The sequence below is a fragment of the Elgaria multicarinata genome, chromosome 8 (assembly GCF_023053635.1).
Source record: "Elgaria multicarinata webbii isolate HBS135686 ecotype San Diego chromosome 8, rElgMul1.1.pri, whole genome shotgun sequence".
NCBI classification, from domain to species: Eukaryota; Metazoa; Chordata; class Lepidosauria; order Squamata; family Anguidae; genus Elgaria; species Elgaria multicarinata.
The window spans coordinates 12,157,559-12,180,566 of NC_086178.1; the positions used below are offsets into that span (position 1 = coordinate 12,157,559).

General features: G+C 46.8%; 1 protein-coding gene across 1 annotated transcript in view; it reads right to left on the reverse strand.

Annotated features, from left to right (window-relative positions):
• Window positions 1-23,008, reverse strand: part of CHRD (chordin) — a 65,183-nt gene that overhangs the window by 40,279 nt on the left and 1,896 nt on the right. Inside the window, exons 2-4 of the mRNA XM_063131432.1 lie at window positions 19,198-19,324; window positions 8,245-8,391; window positions 6,879-6,996 (exon numbers count right to left, since the gene is read on the reverse strand). Of these exons, the coding sequence (XP_062987502.1) occupies window positions 6,879-6,996; window positions 8,245-8,391; window positions 19,198-19,324 (392 nt within the window). The remainder of the gene's footprint in view (window positions 1-6,878; window positions 6,997-8,244; window positions 8,392-19,197; window positions 19,325-23,008) is intronic.

Here is a 23,008-nt window from a genome sequence, read left to right on the forward strand (position 1 = left end):
ACAATAGTTAAAGCTGCAGGAGCCCTGTCCTCTTTTGTATCTGGTCACTTGGGCAGGGCTCCTGCAGCTTTCATTGTTGTGATGAAAAGGAAATTTCACCAGCTGCTGCATGCATACCAATGATACCTGCTGAAATTCCCTTTTCTATGCAACTGTTAAAGATACAGGAGCCCTGTCCTCCTTTCCATATGGACACCCTAATTTTATGCTTCTCCAGGCATATTGGAAGTTTCAGAGACAGCTTAACTAGGAGTACCTAAATGGCTTGGGGCCAGGTTATCTGAAGGAACGCCTCCTCCCATATGTACCAGCCCCGACCCTAAGGTCATCCTCAGGGGTCCTTCTCTGTGAGCCTCTGCCAAAGGAAGTGAGGCAGGTGGCTACCAGGAGGAGGGCCTTCTCTGCTGTGGCACCCCGGCTGTGGAATGAGCTCCCTAAGGAGGTTCGCTTGGCACCTACATTATATGCTTTTAGACGCCAGGTGAAGACCTTTTTATTCTCCCAGCATTTTAACAGTCTATAAATACATTTTAACTTGGTGTTTTAAATTTGTAATTTTGCATTGCTGCTATTTTTATCTGGTTGAGCTTTTATATTGTATTTTATACTACGGTTTTATACTGTTGTTTTATACTTTGAATGTTTTTAATTTTTGTGAACCGCCCAGAGAGCTCCGGCTATTGGGCGGCATAGAAATGTAATAAATAAATAAATAAATAGCTCAGGCTCTGATCTTATGCACGCTTACCTGGAAGTAAGCCCCATGGAACTCAATGGGGCTTGCTTTTGAGTAGACATGTATAAGATTGCACTAGGCCTTTCCTTCTAATGGAAGAGTACTGGCGCTTTAAGGTGCTTTAGCAATGTCTGTTTATTTGCCAGCCTTCAGGTCAAACAGGAAGGGACCAAGCGGGTATGTCAGCCAGCACGGCTAATCTTAAAGCGGCACTGGCCCCCCCTTCCCCAACCTGTGGCCTTCCAGATGTTTTAGCCTACAACTCCTATCAGCCCAAGTCAGAGTAGGGAGGATGGCACTTGAAGGCTATGGGTGGGCAGGAAGCAGCTCTCCAGATGTTTTGGACCTCAGCTCCCAGCATCCCTGGCCATTGGCCATGCCGTTAGGGACTTGGAGTACCAAACATCTGGCGATCTACCTTCTCCCTATCCTTGTTGCAAACATCTGGAGAGCCACAGGTTGCCCAGCCATGTCCTAAATCAACAGCACACTTTTTGTGTTCTGAATTAATGATTCGTTCTTTAACGGTTCGTTCTGAAAGCTCTTCAACCCAGATGAGGAATGTGATTTTCTGAATTGTAAAGAAATGTGCTTTCTTACCTGCAATGCTGTCGTGATACAGGTATGGGGAGATTCCTCAGCACAGGAATGCATCCCAGTATAACATGATTCAACGAGAGTTCTTGCTTTAAGAATGCAAGCCTATGTTACTTGGCACTTCGGTGTTATAAATGCTAACCAGGTTTTGCTGCTCACCTAGCCACATAACCAACTTCAAGCCCTCCTTTCAATCCTGCTTAGCATTGTATTACTTCTTCAGACAGCGCGTAGTTAAAATGTGGAACTCACTACCACAAGATGCGGTGACGGCCACCAATTTGGATGGCTTTAAAAGGGGGTTGGATAAATTCCTGGAAGAGAAGGCTATCCATGGCTACTAGTCCTGACAGCTATGTACTACCTCTAGGATCAGAGACAGTAAGCAAGTTGCTGGGGAACATGGTGGGTGGGTGGTCCCCTGGTCGACAGCTGGTTGGCCACTGTGTGAACAGAATGCTGGATTAGGTAGACCCTTCCTGTGATCCAGCAGAGCTCTTCTTATGTTCTGATTCGTTTCCTCTTGTGAGGAAGCGAGACCTAAATCCACTCCCTGGAGTGTTTTCATTCCAGGAGAAGCATCTCTGCCTTAAATCACGTGAAAGTGATTTTCTTTTCATTGTGATTGAAACTGTGGACAGAATGTTTATCACAGCCCTTCCCCAACCGGGTGCCCCCTAGACGTGTTGGATTACAACTCCCATTGTGCCCAGCCGTGCCCATGCTGGCATGGGGGTTGATGGGAAACATAATCCAACACATGTAAGGGAAACCAGATCGGGGAAATCTGGGGTAACCCATCTCAAGTTAAGTTTGGTTGGGCTTCTGAAGGCCAGTTACCATGCATTTGTGGAACTGCTTTGGATTGGGTCTATATAACTCAGTATTGCCCGTATGGCTAGTAACAGCTCTCCGGGGCCAGAGCTATTTGAGAGCCTTTAATTGGAGATGCCAAGGACCAGTGGACGCTGGTGTCTCCGATGTCAGTGAGGCAGTGAATCCACTCAGGGTTTCAGTCAGAACCAGTCAGAAATCAGGGGTCCCCAACCCCCGGGCTACGGACCGGTACCGGTCCGTGGCCTGTTAGGAACCGGGCCGTGCAGGTGAGCTGCTTTCACCCCCCACCCCAGTGTACCTGGGCACGGGGCACCATCTCGCTGCCCAGCTGAAGCGAAGACGGGATGCTGGAGTTGGGGGGCGGGGCTTCCCAAAGCCATCCCCTCAACCGCCCCTCCCCACCCCTGGTCCGTGGAAAAATGGTGTTCCATGAAACCGGTCCCTGGTGCCCGAAACCAGTCCCTGGTGCCAAAAAGGTTGGGGACCGCTGCTCTAAATGAGCTCTCCAAGGTGCGAAGCAGAGTTCTGACTGGTTCTGACTGAAACCCGGAGTGGATTCGCTGCCCCACTGACTTGGGATGTCGCAAAGGAGAGAAACACCTTCTCGGGAATTCGCTCCTTTGTGACCTGCTCTGGATGCTCCTCTCCTTCGGTTTCCCCCCACTGGCATCAGGGCCACCCATTCCAGGGACTGAACCTGCGGACTTTCTGCATGCACCACGCACATTCCGTGGCTGAGCAACGGAGAGGTCCCTAGCATCGTGTGAGGGCACTCAGGGGCAGACGGTTTCTAGAAAAAGATCTACATTCGCCATGGGCAAACTGGCAGCTGCGCTCGTGGGCTTCCGGGCTCCCCCAAATTCAACCCCCGCCGGCATCTGCCTTCGGGACATGGGATGTTGCCCTGCCGGAGGCATGGTTTAGCATCTCTCCCTTACCCACCTCGAACGATGCAATGTTGCTCGGCCTCGCTAGAAATAATAACCGCCTTTGAGGGCCGCTTTTTGGATGCGCACATGCATTTTGAAATTAGTCACCGCTCGGCTATGCAAAGGCCTGGAAAAAGAGGAGGGCCGGCCGCACTGGAGAGGCTGGGCGCCACTCTCTCCCGGAGCAGGCAGAAGGCAGCTTTAACAATCAGAGGGGGGAATGATTGATTGCAGCTCCCCAGAGCCAAGCGAAGGCAGAAGGACCCCCACCGACACCCGCCTGGAGCAAGCCAGGGAGAGGCAGCTGGGCTCTGGGAACAAGCAGATGCTGAAATTGTTGGTTGGACTCCTTCGCATTTCCCCCTCCCCACTCCCAAATTTGATTTTAATAAATAATAATAATTTATTTATTTATTTATTACATTTTTATACCGCCCAATAGCCAAAGCTCTCTGACAGGAGGAGCTTTTTTTCCTGCCTGGGATGCACACGGGAAGATTCAAAGCTGGGATTCTCCAGCATCTGTTCAGCTGTTATGTAATGATACCAGAGGAATACCAGCTGCCTCTCAGCATGTTGAGCCATGAAGCCCAGAGGACTGGGGGAGGGGAGTGAGGAGCAGCAGGAGAAGAAGATCCTGGAACCTCGTAAGAACACAAGAAGAGCTGTTCTGGATCTGTTCTGAACGTAAGAATATAAGAAGTTCCCTGCTGGATCAGACCGAGGGTCCATCTAGTCCAGCACTCTGTTCACACAGTGGCCAACCAGCCATCGGCCAGGGATGAACAAGCAGGACATGGTGCAACAGCACCCGCCCACCCATGTTCCCCAGCAACTGGTGCACACAGGCTTACTGCCTCGAATACTGGAGAGAGCACCCAACCATCAGGGCTAGTAGCCATGGATAGCCTTCACCTCCAGGAATTTATCCAACCCCCTTTGAAGCCATCCAGATTGGTGGCCATCACTACATCTTGTGGTAGTGAGTCCTAGTTTAACTATGTGCTGTGTGACGTACTTCCTTTTATGTATCCTGAATCTCCCACCAATCAGCTTCATGGGATGATGCCGCTGGGTACTACTATTATGGGAGAGAAAGAGAAATATCTCCCTGTCCACATTCTCCATACCTTGCATGATTTTGTACCCCTCCATCATGTCTCCCCTTAGCCTCTTTTTTCCCCAAGCTAAACAATCCCAGCTGTTGGAACCCATAGGGGAGATGCTCCAGCCCCAACATAACAATGCAAGAACATAAGAATAGAATCATCGAATAGAAGAGTTGGAAGGGGCCTACAAGGCCATCGAGTCCAACCCCCTGCTCAATGCAGGAATCCACCCTAAAGCATCCCTGACAGATGGTTGTCCAGCTGCCTCTTGAAAGCCTCTAGTGTGGGAGAGCCCACCACCTCCCTAGGTAACTGGTTCCATTGTCGTACTGTTCTAACAGTCAGGAAGTTTTTCCTGATGTCCAGCTGGAATCTGGCTTCCTTTAACTTGAGCCCGTTATTCCGTGTCCTGCACTCTGGGAGGATCGAGAAGAGATTCTGGCCCTCCTCTGTGTGACAACCTTTTAAGTATTTGAAGAGTGCTATCATGTCTCCCCTCAGCCTTCTCTTCTTCAGGCTAAACATGCCCAGTTCTTTCAGTCTCTCTTCATAGGGCTTTGTTTCCAGATCCCTGATCATCCTGGTTGCCCTCCTCTGAACACGCTCCAGCTTGTCTGCATCCTTCTTGAATTGTGGAGCCCAGAACTGGACACAATACTCTAGATGAGGCCTAACCAGGCCTAACCAGGGCCACCTCAAGGCCCTTCTGGTTCCCACAATGGCCAGCCTGGTGCCTGTGGGAAGCCTTCAAGCAGGGCATGAGGGCAACAGCACCCCCCAAAAGGACTTGACATTCACACATTTCTCTTTCAGGCGCCATGACTGCTCCACTGTCATCTCACAAGGGCATTATGATAATGGTGCGTGTGTATGTGTGTGCAAGGATAGAGTTAGCATGTCAAGCACCTGGCAGGCCGGAATGCCGGACCAGTAGGCTCGGCTCAATTTGTCCTTTACTCAAGCATCTTTGATAGGTTACATCAGCCTTCCTCAACCTAGTGCTCTCAAGACTGCAACTCCCATAATGTTAGAAAGCACTATATAAATTATTGTTATTATTGTTTATGAAAAATTATGGGATTTGCAGTCCAATGCATCTAGAGGACACAAGGTTGTGGTAGGCTAGATGACAGATTGTTTGGTACTGGCATAAGAACCTCAGAAGAGCCCTGCTGGATCAGACCAAGGGTCCATCTAGTCCAGCACTCTGTTCACACAGTGGCCAACCAGCTGCCCACAGAAACCCACAAAGTGCATTGAGTGTATCAGCAGCCATCCACCCATGTTCCCCATCAACTGGTGTACATAGCAGGCCTGCTGCCTTGGATACTGGAGGTAACACAAAGCCATCAAAACTAATACCTGACGGAACGCCTCTCCCGACGTGAATATACCCGGTCACTACGTTCAACATTTAAGGTCCTCCTCCGGGTGCCTACTCCGAGAGAGGCTCAGAGTGTGGCAACAAGGGATAGGGCCTTTTCGGTGGTGGCCCCCAGACTGTGGAATGATCTCCCTGATGAGGCTCGCCTGGCACCAACGTTGCTATCTTTCCGGTGCCAGGTTAAGACTTTCCTCTTTGCCCAGGCATATGGCGGCACATCCTAATTACCCACATGTTTAGTTTTTAATCGGTTTTTAATGCTTTATGTGTGTATGTTCTGTGTTTTAGAGTTTTAAATTTTGTATACTTGTTTTTACCTCAATTTTAGAATTTCTGTAAACCGCCCAGAGAGCCCTAGCTATGGGAGCGGTATATAAGTGTAACAAATAAATAAATAAAATAAATAATAAGCATTGATACCTTTATCCCCCATGAATTTATCCAGCCCCTTTTAAAGCCATCCAAAATGTTGGCACAACTTTCCCTTCCTTCCTTCCTTCCTTCCTTCCTTTCTCCACAATAAAAGATCAATGACACATATAAGATAAAAAGATTATTTCTGACCAGCATGTTACATGTTACAAATTTTAATAATGTCCACCCAACCTCTTCAAGGCCGTCTTACAAAATGGTAGCGTTATTTATCTTTACATGGGTGTATCCAAATTCATATATGCATGCTTGCCTATCTCAAAAATAAATAAATAAGAAAAAGAACACTAAAAGGGGTGAGGAATGGAACAGCAGATTGATCCTGAAGGTAAAAAATTACTCAGTGCTTCGTAAGAAGAGCCCTGCTTGACCAGACCCAAGGCCTGCTTAGTCTAGAATCCAATTTCCCTCAACGGCCAATAAAAATGGACATATTTATCTTTAACCCAAACTTGGACTGTGCAAGCTTTGGAATAGAGGACACCTTCAAATAAAGGACTGGCTTCTGTAAAGTAGGATGCATGGGCACCTTACATCTAACTTCAGCACAAGGTGAAGAATCTTTTAGTGGGAGTGCTCTGCTGACTGATTGTGCGCTGTACTAAGAAAAGTACAGGAAACGGTACGTGCCAGTGAAATTTCTGTAAATAGCCTTTTTGCAGACTTTTCCAAAGGGGTTGGGTGGGAATCTGAATCCATCCATAGAGAAATATGCCTGACAATCCGTGAAACACAGACAGAACAGATCAAACAAAATGTATACATCCTTAGCTAGAACGCATGGTTTTTTGCCGAAGCAACACACCGGCTCTATGAAGGCCTGCCTGTGTGTGCTAAGAATGGGACTCACCCACCTCTCATAGTTGATGGAGAACATCAAGTGAGAGCGTACAAGTGTGAACCTGGCTTTTGCTACCGCGCTGGTCGCAGGCACCCACGGCTCCAAGCCACCCATCAACAAGGCCACAAAATCTAGGGAGCAAAAACATAGTTTCAGTGATCCCACTTAAGGAGCAAGCAATTCAGGAACCCTGAGAACTAGCCACGTTGGTTTATTCTCTGCCACTTCCACATCAAAGGTTTAAGGCAGAATTAGGCAACCAGGTGCCTTCCAGATGTTTCAGACTACAGCTCCCATAATCTTTGACCACTGACCTGCTGGCTGGAGCTGATGAGAGTTGTAGTTCCAAATATTTGGAGGGCACCAAGTTGCCTTCCCCTCATTTAAGGTCTTGAGAATAAAACAATGTCATAATATTTCAACAGTAGTGTTCATATTTCTGGATTTCCTTATTACCCACAGTCTCCACTCAAGACAGCGAATTCCTGCCCCCCCCAAACACATACCCTGAAGTACAAACATCTAACAACCCCACCACCACCACCCTACAATGACCCAGTTTCCATGATTAACATGCTTCCACAAATATCCACGCTACTCAAGAAGGAAAGGAACAGCAGCAACGACAGGAAACAAGGTAAATGTTGTGTTTCAATATCTTTCAGTAGTTTGGCACTTCCAAACTCACACCAGCTCAAGGGTTTCCCAAAGAGTTTCTTTGCCCAACGCCAAGAAGGAACTCTTTATCTCAAAGTCCACAAACCAGTTTTAGTAGGTGTAAAGCTCATGGGTCTTAACTGCCCATTCAAGGCCAAGCATCACCAAAATGCTTTGCAGCTTTCTGTTGGCTGCCGCCACCCCTAGCTCCCCCAAGGTCGAGTCTGTCACCTCCAGAATATCATCCATCCATCTTGCCCTTGGTCGGCCCCTCTTCCCTTTGCCTTCCACTTTCCCTAGCATCAGCATCTTCTCCAGGGTATCCTGTCTTCTCATTATGTGGCCAAAGTACTTCGGTTTTGCCTTTAATACCATTCCCTCAAGTGAGCAGTCTGACTTTATTTCCTGGTGTATGGACTGGTTTGATCTTCTTGCAGTCCAAGGCACTCTCAGAATTTTCCTCCAACAGATATAGCTCATAACAATATATTGCTACTGAGAAAATATATTCACTCCTCCCCAGCTACTTAAGGACTGCAGCTAAGCTCAGAGGGACCAGCGAGGGCTGAGCAGGGTGGCAGGTGACACTGTTGTCCCTGCTAACCAAAACGTCATGATGCTTCCATCCTGTGAGTCCTAGCTACACTGCAACACTGCTGCTGCACTGCCCACCGCCACACCACACCAGTGGAATGAAGACCTATGCGAAGCCTTGCCCATACCTATGTGGCTGTCATCTCGAACCAAGTCCTCAGAGCTGAGATAGGCGCGGTCGTTGTAGTTCCTATGCAAGTCGCCTGCCTTATCCTGGAAATACTCGACGTTGTCAAACAGCAGCTCGCGTCTCTTCTCTAGAATGCTGGGAGTGGCTGCATGACGAGACAAGAGGAAGTAAATTTTTCTTTTATTTTCTTTTTGGCATGACGGAATCAAGAATAATACAAGAACAGCTCTCGAATTCTCCACCATCACCCTCCCCATTTCTGGCTCCAGATATGAAATCACAAAACAGGGGAGAATAAGGGAATTAGATACATGCCACGCCAATGCCATTTTCAAATGCCCTCTCCCCAACCTTTTCGGGCTGGTGGTAGTGGGCACATTCAATATTTTTGAGAAAATGTCTTGGGTGCTATCACAAAATAATGTCGTGTGTCCATTCACAAAATGGCTGCCAGTAGCAAAACACTCATTTCACATCCTCCAGGCCCATGTGGACCCAAAGGCATTCTGGGTAAAGAAAATGAAGGTGGCTGGAAGGCAGGTCCTTCACTTTGCAGCCGCCTCAAGCCCGAACTTAAACAAATTGGGAGAAGCAGGGGGCCTTGGCGGGCACCAAGGGAGATGTCTGTGGGTGTATAGGTGTTCATCGCCACCACAATGGAATCTCCAGAGATCATTTCCATGTAGGAGAGATTTCATGTGTTAAGGGCCACCCAATTGCAGGACTATATTAAGCCATTTTGGCCTATGAGGGAAACAAATCAAATCGGCACTGCCTCTATACACTGTGGTAAAATGTATTTCGATTTATTTATTTATTGCATTTTTATACCGCCCAATAGCCAAAGCTCTTTAAATGTAATAAAAACACATGAAATAATTGGACATTAGCCACCTATAATGGAATCCAAAACCTGCCACCTCAGGCAGTTTTTATTGTATTTCTCTTTATTTATTTCTAAAATGCATACCCCACTTTTCAACCTAGCCAAGTTTCCAAAATCTCAAAAATTAAAACTACAACAAATAGCTTCGGCTATTGGGTGGTATAAAAATGTAATAAATAAATAAATAAACATCCTACAACAATCTAAATCCCAAACACACAACACAGAAACAACACAGCAAGCCATAAAACATGCATAAAATCATAAAAACCACTAAAACAGTTTTCCCCCCCAAGCCCACAAACCAAACCATTCACAATTACTGCTTATGTAACACTTCCTCCTCTGACGTAAAAGACTGCCAAAAACACCCTTCACTTGTAAGCAATAATAAAAGACGGAGGTGCCCAGACTGTTCTGTTCCACCACCAAGAAGGCTCTGGGGCCTGATTGACTTAATTTATTTATTTCATTAATTAATTGCATTTCTATACCGCCCAATAGCTGAAGCTCTCTGGGTGGTTCACTGGAAAGGACAGCAGCCCTGACTCAAGGATCAGATTAGAATTGATGGAGGCAGCCGTGTTGCTCTTTCATGTGTCTGTTCCCTCAGGCCTAGCCCTATCACGTAACAAGGAGAAGCTGGCTACCTCAGGCGGCAGGACTGAGGGGGGTGGCAAGAACTCATATTTTTTAATTGTGCAGCAAGACTTCTAAGTGCCAGCTCCAGGTTACGGAGGGTCCTTGGGCAAGGCCCCTTCAATGGTCCCCTTCCCTCAGGGAGTCTACGGTCTCACTGTCATTGCCACCAGCCGCTCTTGTTTCTCGCCCTCTTTCTCGACATTGCTTCCACTTGCTTGCTTGATAGGTTGTGAAGTGAAGAGGAAGACCCACTTCAGGGTAGCTGCTGTTAGTAGGCCCCCTCTAACCAGGCCTACCCTTGACGCAGCCCTGGTTGGCGCTAATAGGAAGTGAGATGCCATTTTTTGCCTGCTTTAGACCACAACATTTCTTGTGCTGGCACTGTGCCCTGTTCATGTCTACAATGGGGTGCGTGTTTTATTTTAACATTAAAAGAGGTGAGGAGTTGAGGGGAATTAAACTCTCTCCTCTTTACCTCCCCACACACTCTGAGCGTCATCAGACAGGGGGACATTGCGTTTCCGTACTGTGGCTTTTCTGTCCCACAATAGGGACGACCAGCTTCCTCTTTCTTCACATGGGGAAGACAAGAGGAAGCAAGCAACGACCACGTGACCCATTCAGTGGGCGTTTTTTTTAATCGCGCTGCTTTTCGTGCACACAGCAGGAAATGGTGGCAAGTTTTGCTTCAATAAAAAAAATTGGATTTACCGGGGGCTCATCTACACCAAGCAGGATATTCCACTATGAAAGTGGTATGAAAGCGGTATATAAAAGGCAGGCGCCACACTGAGCAGGATATAGCACTATGAAAACGGTATATGGAATGTATCAATGGGCCCCAACAGTTGCCAGTGCACTTCAATACTGCTATAAAGCAGTAGTGTGGCTCCTGTCTCTTATATACTGCTTTCAGAGCGTGTTCAGAGGAGGGCAACCAGGATGATTTCTCCTCTGGAAACAAAGCCCTATGAAGAGACACTGAGAGAACTGGGCATGTTTCGCCTGGAGAAGAGAAGATGGAGGGGAGACATGATAGCACTCTTCAAATACTTAAAAGGTTGTCACACAGAGGAGGGCCAGGATCTCTTCTCGATCCTCCCAGAGTGCAGGACACAGAATAACGGGCTCAAGTTAAAGGAAGCCAGATTCCAGCTGGACATCAGGAAAAACTTCCTGACTGTTAGAGCAGTACGACAATGGAATCAGTTCCCTAGGGAGGTTGTGGGCTCTCCCACACTAGAGGCCTTCAAGAGGCAGCTGGACAAGGATCTGTCAGGGATGCTTTAGGGTGGATTCCTGCATTGAGCAGGGGGTTGGACTCGATGGCCTTGTAGGCCCCTTCCAACTCTGCTATTCTATGATTCTATGATCATTGCAGGTTACTTTTCTCCTAGTTCTGGCTCAGATAGAAAAAGAGCTTTATCACACCAGCGTTATACTGTTTGCAATCACTGCGAATTGCGTGCAAAGGACTCCAAAGTTTCCCAGCTTATAATCTGCTTTTATTGTGAAGTACTCTGAAGTTTTCCAGTTTATTATCTGCTTTGACTGTGAAGTACTCCCATGCATCCTGCTTTAATTGTGCTATAAAGGGAAAAGAATCGAGGTATTTAGCTACTAGATTGCAAGCGAATCATTTGTTGTTTTCCGAGTGGCCACTGGGGGTGCAGGAGCAGGATTTAAAGAAAAATTAGACAAATGCTTACATCTGCGTAAGCTTTAAAGATAAAGACATCAAAATTGGCACAGTAATAGATATTAAGGAGAGCTTTAAGCATACCAAATTTGAATTGGATTGGGTCATCTGTTGATTTTTTTAATGATTTTTTTTTTTACTTTCCCCCTCTTAAACCCTTTGCGAAAGATCTTAGGAGCACTGCCACCTGGGGTTTGATTTAGCAACAACAATAACAACAATGCCAGTTTAGCGCTGCAGGGGATAATTCGAGGGAAACAGGTACGTGGGATGAAGGTAGAAGTGGGCCAGGTTGGGAAGAAAAGCGCTTGAAAGCAATGCAGCAAAGCGAGATGGAGTAGGGAAAGAGATAACAGAATCCAAGTTTTTCTCCCACACTCCCCCTTCCAGGTCCAAATAAGACCCCCCCCTCCCTGCGCCCCATTTTAAACGTGAGCAGGACAGACATGTGAATGATCAGCAGTGTCTGTCTCGACACATCAATTGTGGCTTTGAATATGTAACGAATATTGGAGCGGACTTGTTAAATGTCCCTGGCACAACATGTGGAAAATGGATCGCCTAACTGCAAGCGTACGTGGAAATTAGCTCATGCTGAACACAGCAGCACTGGGTTGGGAGTGAAATGTGTCAGAACTGCTAGAATTTATGACATCCACATGTGATCATTAACGCTGCCCAAACGTGCTTTTATTTATAATATCCAAATGTATATTTGGGTGGTATTTCATAAACTGTTTGGTGAGGGAGGCCACAGGGGATCACGCGGCCTCCAGAACACCAAGAACGCCTTGTGCAATTAACCTTCTCGGGACAAAGTCTCGCTTTCACCGTGATTCCCTCGAGCACAGAAAAAACAAAATATTCACCATGTGAAACTGGCATTTTAAGCCCAACTTGAATTAACTTTACTGTGTCAAATATGTAATGCAGCATCAAGCCAAAAGATCATCTCTGCTGCCCATCCCAATGTTGTTCCACATCATAGAGTTTGCTTTTGATTCCTTCCCCAGCCACCCCGCATCTGAGTCCAGACTGATTTCTACTAGAAGTAGGGCCTTCTCTGTGGAGACACCTTCCTTATGGAACACTCTTCAAAGAGAAGCCTGCCAGCCTCATTCCACTGGTCAGGAAAGCTGAAAAAATGAGCTTTTATTGCCGGACTTTGAAGGGGTTACTAATTAGAGCAGCCTTCCTCAACCTGGGGCGCCCCAGATGTGTTGGACTGCACCTCCCAGAATGCCTGGCTGGGGCATTCTGGGAGTTGTAGTCCAACACATCTGGAGCGCTCCAGGTTGAGGAAGGCTGAATTAGAGCATGCCATGTTCCTGATAGTTTAGCTACATTCATTTTTATTCAGCTGAGCCAAACATGATAAAACTAAAAAAAAAAAAATAGCATAGAAGGGGAGATTCTTGAGAGTCAAAAGATTTCACAAACATCTACCTATACCTTGTTCACTCTTTCATTTGTTTATATGATTTTGTTATATGATTTTGTCATGAAGCCAAAACAGAGTGAGGGCAATGTTTCTTGCCTCCACTCTGAATTGGCTTTGTGATGTTACTGCGTAGCCAAATCTGATTCATTATGTGCTATTGTCATGAAGTCAAATCAGAGTGAGGGCAGTGTTTTCTGCCCTCATTCTGATATTATGTCATGCAGCTGATGGGGGGTGGGGATGGTTCCAGATAGTAATAAGAAGCATTGTTAGCACTGCTGCCATTGGAAAGATGGGAAAACACTTCACTCCTGTTCACAGAGCCTCAGAAGAATCACCAAAAGGAGGCCCTTCTTCACTATATAGCGGGTGTGTGAGGCAGGACAACTTGGAAGAGTTTTCTAAACCTCAGGTACTTATGAAGTTCACTGGGTGACTTAGGGCCAATCACTGACTCTCAACCTAACCTACCTCACAGGGTTGTTGTGAGAATAAAAACAGAGAGGAAGAAGGCTCTGTTGGGTTCCTTGCAAGAGAAAAAAGGTGGAATATAAATGCAGAATCATAGAACCATAGAATAGTAGAGTTGGAAGGGGCCTATAAGGCCATCGAGTCCAACCCCCTGCTCAATGCAGGAATCCACCCTAAAGCATCCCTGACAGATCCTTGTCCAGCTGCCTCTTGAAGGCCTCTAGTGTGGGAGAGCCCACCACCTCCCTAGGTCATTGGTTCCATTGTCATACTGCTCTAACAGTCAGGAAGCTTTTTCTGATGTCCAGCCGGAATCTGGCTTCCTTTAACTTGAGCCCGTTATTCCGTGTCCTGCACTCTGGGAGGATCGAGAAGAGATCCTGGGTACTATTTTGGCTTAGCTGATTGTACTTACAATATATTTGATATATATTTTTATTCTGAGCAGCCAGGAAGGCTCTTTTAGTCAAATTGGTGCAATCTAAATATGATTGTACAAGACTGCACAAGGCCAGTATCCTACATGAAAATCTCACTCGTGTGTAAATAAATGCATGAATCCTGCCCTGTGGTTTGTCTTGCCAGGAGTGGCAGCTTCCCATGTGCCTGTGCTAAAACAGACATGCATGCATTGTTCATGCATGGCAAAGTATAGGACAGACTCATGCAACCGTCTACACAGAGCCCATGTGTAGAAAATGCCATCATACCCCAATGGAATGTTGTAGGGCTGCAAAATTCTCTGCTCTACTCCTTTCTAGTAAACTGAAAGTCAATTTTCTCCTTACAATGCACTGTTTCTAATACTGACTGACAGCCACGTGGTTACACAACTAGAAAAGGGCCTGGACCAATTTCCCAAGCGACAAGTGGGTCTCCCAAGGTCAGATCCCCCCCCACTCCCTTCTTCCGTTTACAACCTGACCTACAAAACGGCTAATCCGAAAAAATTCTTTGATTCGAGCCAGAGTAGTCCCATTGAAATCAATGGACAGCCCTTGGCGTGAATCCAAGCATTCCACCTTAGCGTGTCTGAGGATCAGCCAGCCCAGCTGGAGGCAGCTTTTGGCAGGGAACATGTCTGCAAGCTACTTGGGAAGGGCTCCATACAAAAGCTGTTATTATGTAATCCTTATTGGGACAGAGTTAAATGTGTTTGTGCAAATCACATAGGAACGAAGCAACAACAGGATGACTCCCATCACAGCGGGAAGCTAGGCAGCCGGCTGGGGGAACTGACACAATTCTCTCCTGCTCACGGCTGCTTCCGGGATGCCCAGCGCTCCGTGCACACTGATCGAGCATCTATGCAACTTAGCCGGGGATTTGGGGGACACCATTTGCAGGATGTACCCACGCCCTGCCTCATTTAGGACGGCCAAACTCCCCACATTCAGCTGGCTCTGAATAGCAACCAATATTTCTGCCCCTCCTTCATACTAACCCACACGCAAAGAAGTCATGGTCCCAAGTCATCTTCTGGACCCACAATATTGAGTCTTGTTGGTACTGCCAGCACTTTTAGCAGAAAACTTAAAGGTATGAAAATTCCAGCTGGAACAAAGCAAAGTTCTGCCTATCCAGCATTTGATTTAGGCAAATGCCTCTGGGAAGCAGACAAAAAAGGCACAAGAGCAGCAGCCCTCCCCAGTCATGGAATGGCCCTTTCATATTTCTAGGCTTGGAAAAATGGCCCTCTCATATTTCTAGGCTTGGAAAAATGAGTGGGCTCTTAACTTCAAACATAAGGTGAGCACCATGACTCCTCCCCCCGCCCCTTTCTTTTCCAGACATGAAGGGTGTCCCTACACGAGCGATTTAGTGCACGGTCTTGATTGGTCACTACAGAAGTTTGTGGGTCCTTTGCATGACATCGTCATCCTCCAGGATGTCTCCCGCACATTTCTCCCTTTATCCCGCTTTCAGAAAGATCAGAGGTAAACTAGTAATAAAAGTTAATAGTGCCATATCAGCAGTGTATAATGCTGGCATAGCAATATGAACTTGCTGAGGGAGGCCTTTCCTTGACTGAAACTATGTTTAAACCATGGTTATGTCACCACCACGGCTAGGAATGGTTCACAAGACACACTAAGCCGTGGTTCATGTGACACGCTAAGCCATAATGTTTAGCTCAAAATGCTTACACACCATGGCTTAGCATGTCATCTAAACAGGATCTATCTTTCTCTGCTGTGGCACCCGGGCTGCGGAATGAGCTCCCCAGGGAGGTTCGCCTGGCACCTACACTGTACTCCTTTCATCGCCAGCTGAAGACCTTTTTATTTCCCCAGTATTTTAACACCTAATTTAACTTAAATTTAAACTTTGCTGTCTTAATTCCGTGTTTTAACCTGTCTTCAATTTCTGCTGTGTGGTTTTAACCCTGGTTGTGCTTTTCATATTATATTTTGTATTTGTATTTTTAGATTGTAGGTTGTTTTATTATGCTCTTCATGGTTTTAATTTTTGTGAACCGCCCAGAGAGCTTCTGAGATTGGGCGGTATAGAAATGTAATAAATAAATAAATAAATCTTTTTCAAGCCAGTGGGAATCCCCATCCCTAGCTGTGTGGGCTTGCCTGGGATTTGAGCCCCAGGTCTCTCGCACCCAAAGCAAGAATCATGCTCCTACACCAACATGCCTCTCGTGAAACGTGCAGCCCCTGGCATTTCCAGGCAACCTCCCATCCAAACGCTGCTAACTCTGCTTAGGTGCTGGCATCAGACAAGAACAGGTGTGTTCAGGGTGGTACAACCACAGGCAAACTCTGTTCTTCACAGTTATCACAACAGACCCAAACAAATGGGGAGATAGACTATACAGGGGAAGCAGACACTGTTCAATGCACAAAATCAACACCCCGAATAAACAAGAGAGCAACATATGGCCGTTCCTTCGGGTAGCTTTCCCTTCTGTCTGCCATCTGAGAGGTGTGTAAAATAGAGCTTAATGAAGTGACTGAGCTATTGTAGGATTCCGGAGGGACGTGTTAACCACGGCAACAAGCCACCCTCAGCAGGTTTTCACGAGATGGCAAGCCCGCTCACAAGGGTAACAAAGCAAATCCCTCCGGCACACAACCAGCACACGTGGCGGGGGGAAATAAGCCTCCATGGCGTATTTCCCCCTTCGTGATCATGCAAACAGGTAGCTCTCAAAGGGAAATAAGCGGCAACAGACATAACTGTGGGTTGGCAAACTTCTGCCAATGCATGTTGGGAAGGAGGCAGACTGAGAGGCTGTTCTGGAAAAGCATTCCATACACATACCTTCTAGGGTGACCACATGGAAAGGAGGACAAGGCTCCCGTATCTTTAAGACTTGCACAGAAAAGGGAACTTCAGCAGGTGTTTTTTGTATGCCTGCAGCACCTGGTGAAATTCCCTCTTCATCACAACAGTTAAAGCTGCAGGAGCCCTGCCCTCTTTTGTATCTGGTCACTCTAGCATAGCTCCTGCAACTTCAACTATGGTCACCCTAAGCTTCCCACATTCCAGTATAGAACGAGGATGCCTAGAATTATGAGAAACCTGCCTCTTCCTTTTCCCTCACAAAAAAATAAGTTCCTAGTCCTCATGGGTCACAATACACACACATGCACATACACTGACTAAATCTTTGCATACACACACACACACACACACACACACAACACATTTAGAATGATGTCAATCTAGTATAATTGCTACAACTTGAAAAGACCTGGGAATTAGATTAATGGATTTATTAAATGTTTTTCCAATCAGCTCAGGGGGTGCCATACATGACCCTCTCCCCAGTTGTATGAGGAAGGTTAGGTTGAGAGATAGTAATTGGTCACCTGGTAAGCTTTATGGCCAAGGTGGGGGCTCAGTTCACTTCACAAAATAGCAGCATGAAAGATCAAGAAAGAACTTTTACAACTTCATTGGCTGCCACTCCAGGTCTGGGCCCGATTCAAAGTGCTGGTATTGACATTTAAAGCCCTAAACGGTTTGGGGCCAGGTTATTTGAAGGAACGCCTCCTCCCATATGTACCTGCCCGGACCTTAAGATCATCTACAGGGGCCCTTCTCCGTGAGCCCCTGCCAAAGGAAGTGAGGCAGGTGGCTACTAGGAGGAGGGCTTTCTCCGCTGTGGCACCCCGGTTGTGGAATGAGCTCCCCAGAGAGGTCCGCCTGGCGCCTACACTGTACTCCTTTCGTCGCCAGCTGAAGACCTCTTTATTCTCTCAGTATTTTAACACTTAATTTTAACTTAAATTTAAATTTTACTGTTCTAACTTTGTATTTTAATCTTATATCAATTTTGCTGTGTGGTTTTATCCTGGTTGTGCTTTTTATACTGGTTTTTTTGTATTTGTGTTTTTAACCTGTTGGTTGTTTTATTATGGTTTTAATTTTTGTGAACCGCCCAGAGAGCTTCGGCTATTGGGCGGTATAAAAATGTAATAAAATCAATCAATAAATAAACAAACAAGATAATGGTTTGGATCCAGGCTTAGTCATACTTACAGTAGAGCCACTGAATTCAAACTGAAGTCAGATACGAATCACAGAAGTCCCATTGAATTAAATGGGCCTGCTTTAGATCCAACTCAATAATCTTGATCTAACAAACGATGGTTTATTTATTTACATTTGTATGCCACTCTATATCTAGCCAGATTCCAGAACAGTGAACAACCAGAGATACAAAATAAGATTAAAAATAAAATAAAACCATGTTAAAATATTACTATTTTACTAAATAAAATAAAACCATGTTAAAATAATTACTATTTTGAAAAGGAAAGAGAATTCTGATAAAAACATATATATTTCAAGGAAGGCTTCTTGAAATATATATGTTTTCAGGAGGCGCTGGAAATAGCACAATGTTGACCCCTGCCTGACCTCCAAAGGCAGGGAGTTCCACAGGAAGGGGGCCACCACCGTAAAGACTCTTCTTCGGGCAGATTCCAATTGGGCCATGGGTCCATGTGGAACCACCAGGAACACACCCTGTGACAACCTCGGAGACTGGGCAGGTTGGTACTCTTAGACTGAGAAAGAGTGTTGGGCCCATGCATTCCCTCCTCCCACTTTTAAAAGGGAGGGCCATTCAGTCTTGGGAGCCCCACCTGCAGCCAGAAACGGTGGAGCTCAAACTGAGGAAGAACGAGGCCAGTGAGTCCTGTGTGAAAACATCCACATTCTTGGCATAGGTGTGCGCAAGGGGTGTGCCGGGTGTGCCCAGGAACACCCTAAAGTCTCAAGCAATAAGCGCTGAATTGAAGGGGCCATTGAGTGGGGATCCAGATGCAGTGGGAATGGTCCTCCAGCTGCCCTACTGCCGCCCCTGCCCCCAACAGCACGCCATTACTCCCAGAAGCCGGAGCAAAAAGGAATCACTCTGCTGGGATTTGCATGTCAAAGAGGCCAGGTGGAGGGCCCCAGTGGGCTAATATCACCTTGTGAGACTTTCCTCTGCCCAGTGTCACCACAAACCCCCAATGCTGAGGAACGAGGAGCGTCTCTACATCCCCCCCCCACCTGCAATGGCCCTTCCGTGGTCAGACAAGCTGAACGTGGAGTGTGGCATCCGTGTCTACAGTGTTTAATAAATAAATGGTTAAAAAATGTCCTTTATGATTGAGCCTTCAATAAATGTTCACCTTTTAAAAAAACAATAGTCCCTGGGTGCACACCCTAATGAAATGTGCTGTGCACACCTATGACTCTCGGGGAGTGCCAGAGGGCTGCACACGTCTCTAGGAAGACCTGGTTGACATCTGGAGAGCCGGAGCCCTCGGCGAAGGCAGGACTCGCCGGCACCGCCAGCCCTTACCCTTGGGACAGGTTCTGCAACAGCGTCCTGGCAACAGAATGGCATCGCTGCACGGTGGGGTGGGGCAGTTGTGCTTCACGTTCTTGCAGCTCACTTTGCCCATCGGTTTCCCACGGCGATTCTTCTGCTGGGGAGGAAAGAAAGACAATCCTTACAAGGGGAAAGGCCCACAGCCCAGAGACTCCCTGGGTCACTGGGGAGAATGATGCATCCCCTCACATTGCCATGGGTCGTGGGCTGCGCAAAGGTCAGTGCTTTGGGATTCACAGAATCATAGAATAGTAGAGTTGGAAGGGACCTACAAGGTCATCGAGTCCAACCCCCTGCTGCAATTAATCTCTCACTGTCAGTTCCAGAGAATCTTTCCTCTTTCGTTGAAGTTTCAGGTCCTCCGTTACGATCACTGGGACAGTGGCAATTTTCTAAGTGCATGCGCTCCTCATGAGAATCACCGCAGCCACACTCCCGAGGAGAGCCCCAAACTACAGGCAGCTGCATTGATCCATAACAACACACCGGCTCTAGGAATTTTCACAGCAGGGACTGTGTCTCTACGGCGCCACTTTGCCTCCCCGTTCCTCCAAAGCCCTGCAGCATCACTGCGCAGCGACAGAGTTACACAGCAGGAAGCTGGAGCCTCATCTTTCCCCACCCCCCAGCAGTGGGGGAGAGATTCAGATTTAGCAAAGGGGTTTCAGTGCAGGGGCAGCAAAGATGTTCCTGAAACCTTTCCCCCCAGTTTGAACTGACAGCAGAAGCACGCTGTGACTTCGAGGATGTGTTGGCACTTGCCAGGGGCCCGGAAGAAGCACAGTTCTGAGGGGGGAAGCCTGATGTGGCTGCATCATTTAAACAACGCAGCGCCACTGCACAGTCACGATGGGGTATACAGGGCATACAGACAAGCCCTGGGTCTTGATTCTCCTTTCAAAACAAAGCCCTCCAAATACTTCACATTACAACAAGGAAGAATATGTCATTGCTGGGAAAATCGCTCCCTCCCACAGCTACGCTCAGAGGAAAGAGGGAATTATCCCTGCTTAATAATAGACATCCCTGTGAGCTCGGGGTCCACTATAGCACTAGTCACGATGCGGAGAAAAGTTTGGAACATGGCATGTCGTGTCTGCTGAACGCTACTGCCATTAACCATCTGAATCTGGCCCATGGAGCTGAGGGTTCTTCCAGGAGGTGGAGCTTGACCACCAAGCTCCGCCCCCTGAAGGAAGTACAGCTGTTGTCTCAGTGGGAACATAGATTGCCAGCAACTCAGCCGGCACTGGGAAGTTTGGTTTTGGCCACCGACACCACAGAGAGCCTCGTAGGAGGGAAATCTGGACTGCCGCCCATATGTTGTTCTGCACTGCATTGTAGCACAGTGCTTTCTGATTTATGGGTGCTTTCCTATTTCCTACCAGGGATTGGGAGTAGTTTACTGTGATGGAAGTATCACGGTGACGTGGTTCTTGAAGGGGTGTGCTCACACTGTTAAGGGTCAACTGGAAGCTCAAGGGCAGAAGGGTGAAAGAGGGAGAAACCCCAATGGAGAGAGGGAAATAATGTCACAAAACATGGAAATACGCCAAAATTTTGAATAGGGAAATTCAAAATGCTCATTCTGAAAGTGAAATTTGGCATCACAGTTACACTTGGCTTCTTGGCTTTCTTTAGGGTGACCATATGAAAAGGAGGACGGGGCTCCTGTATCTTTAACGGTTGTATAGAAAAGGGAATTTCAGCAGGTGTTATTTGTATGCCTGCAGCACCTGGTGAAATCCCCTCTTCATCACAACAGTTAAAGCTGCAAGAGCCCTGCCCTCTTTTGTATCTGGTCACTCTAGTATAGCTCCTGCAGCTTGAACTGTTGTGATGAAGAAGGAATTTCAGGAGGTGCTGCATGCATACAAATGACACCTGACGAAATTCCCTTTTCTAGGCAACTGTTAAAGATACAGGAGCCCTGTCCTCCTTTCCATATGGTCACCCTACTTTCCTTGACTACTTTGACTTTGGCAGGTGTCAGATATGAAAGGTCAAGCACTGCCAGTGATCAACTACTAAATATTGCTGCACATCCCCGACCAAATACAGTTAAATACTCATCATTGTTACATTGTGATAATACAACATACCATTAAATGTCAAACATGTTTAAAGGTAAAATGCTGATCTATGGGAACTATATGGTACCGTCAAATGCTAACTCTATGTCAACTATCAAATACTAAAAAACCCCGAAACCATTGCATGCTGGATACCATTTATCATTATATATCCACTTAGATGCCAAATGTTGAGATCAAATATCCAGCGAGTATCTAGTGAATAGTCCAAGACTGTGCTGTGATTATTCATCATTATTGATTCATTATTATTTGGTGCAGTCTCATTCATGACTAGTTCCGATTTCTCTGGACGCTGGGGAAAGGCAGCTCGGATACCCTATCACAGCCTTCTCCAACCTGGTACCCTCAAGATCTGTGGGGCTTCAACTCCCAATATCCCCCAGCCAGTTAGATTGGGGGAGTCTACTCTATCGGCATGCAATGACTCATACAATGGAACTGGACTGCCTCCTTCCAGTATAAGAAAATAAGAAATGCCCTGCTGGCTCAGACCAAGGGTCCATCTAGTCCAGCACTCTGTTCGCACAGTGGCCAACCAGCCATCGGCCAGGGATGAACAAGCAGGACATGGTGCAACAGCACCCTTCTGCCCATGTTCCCCAGCAACTGGTGCACACAGGCTTATTGCCTCAAATACTGGTGATAGCACACAACCATCAGGGCTGGTAGCCATTGATAGCCTTTGCCTCCAATGGAATTTATCCAACCCCCTTTTAAAGCCATCCAGATTGGCAGCTATCACTACATCTTGTGGTCGTGAGTTCCATAATTTAACTATGCGCTGTGTGAAGAAGTCCTTCCTTTTATTTGTCCTGTGTCTCCCACCAATCAGCTTCATTGGATGACCCCAGGTTCTAATATTTTGAGAGCGGGAGAAAAATGTCTCCCTATCCACATTTTCCATACCATGCATAATTTTGTTCACCTCTATCATATCTCCCCTTAGCCTCCTTTTTTCACAGGCTAAACAATCTCAGTTGAAGTAACCTTCCCTCGTAGGGGAGATGCTCCAGTCCCTTAAACATTTAGTTGCCCTTTTCTGCACTTTTTCCAGCTCTATAATATCCTTTTTTAGGAGTGGTGACCAGAACTTTACACAGTATTCGAAGTGTGGTCGCACCATAGATTTGTGTAACGGCAGTATGATACTGGCTGTATCTGGTCCCTTCTCTTGACCCAATTCAGCCCTGGTTAGGCCTCATCTAGAGTATTGCGTCCAGTTCTGGGCTCCACAATTCAAGAAGGACATATACAAGCTGGAGAGGGTTCAGAGGAGGGCAACCAGGATGATCAGGGGTCTGGAAACAAAGCCCTATGAAGAGAGCCTGAAAGAACTGGGCATGTTTAGCCTGGAGAAGAGAAGATTGAGGGGAGACATGATAGCACTCTTCAAATACTTGAAAGGTTGTCCCACAGAGGAGGGCAAGGATCTCTTCTCGATCCTCCCGGAGTGCAGGACATGGAATAACGGGCTCAAGTTAAAGGAAGCCAGATTCCAGCTGGACATCATGAAAAACTTCCTGACTATTTGAGCATTACAACAATGGAACCAGTTACCTAGGGAGGTTGTGGGCTCTCCCACACTAGAGGCCTTCAAGAGGCAGCTGGACAAGCATCTGTCAGGGCTGCTTTAGGGTGGATTCCTGCATTGAGCAGGGGGTTGGACTCGATGGCCTTGTAGGCCC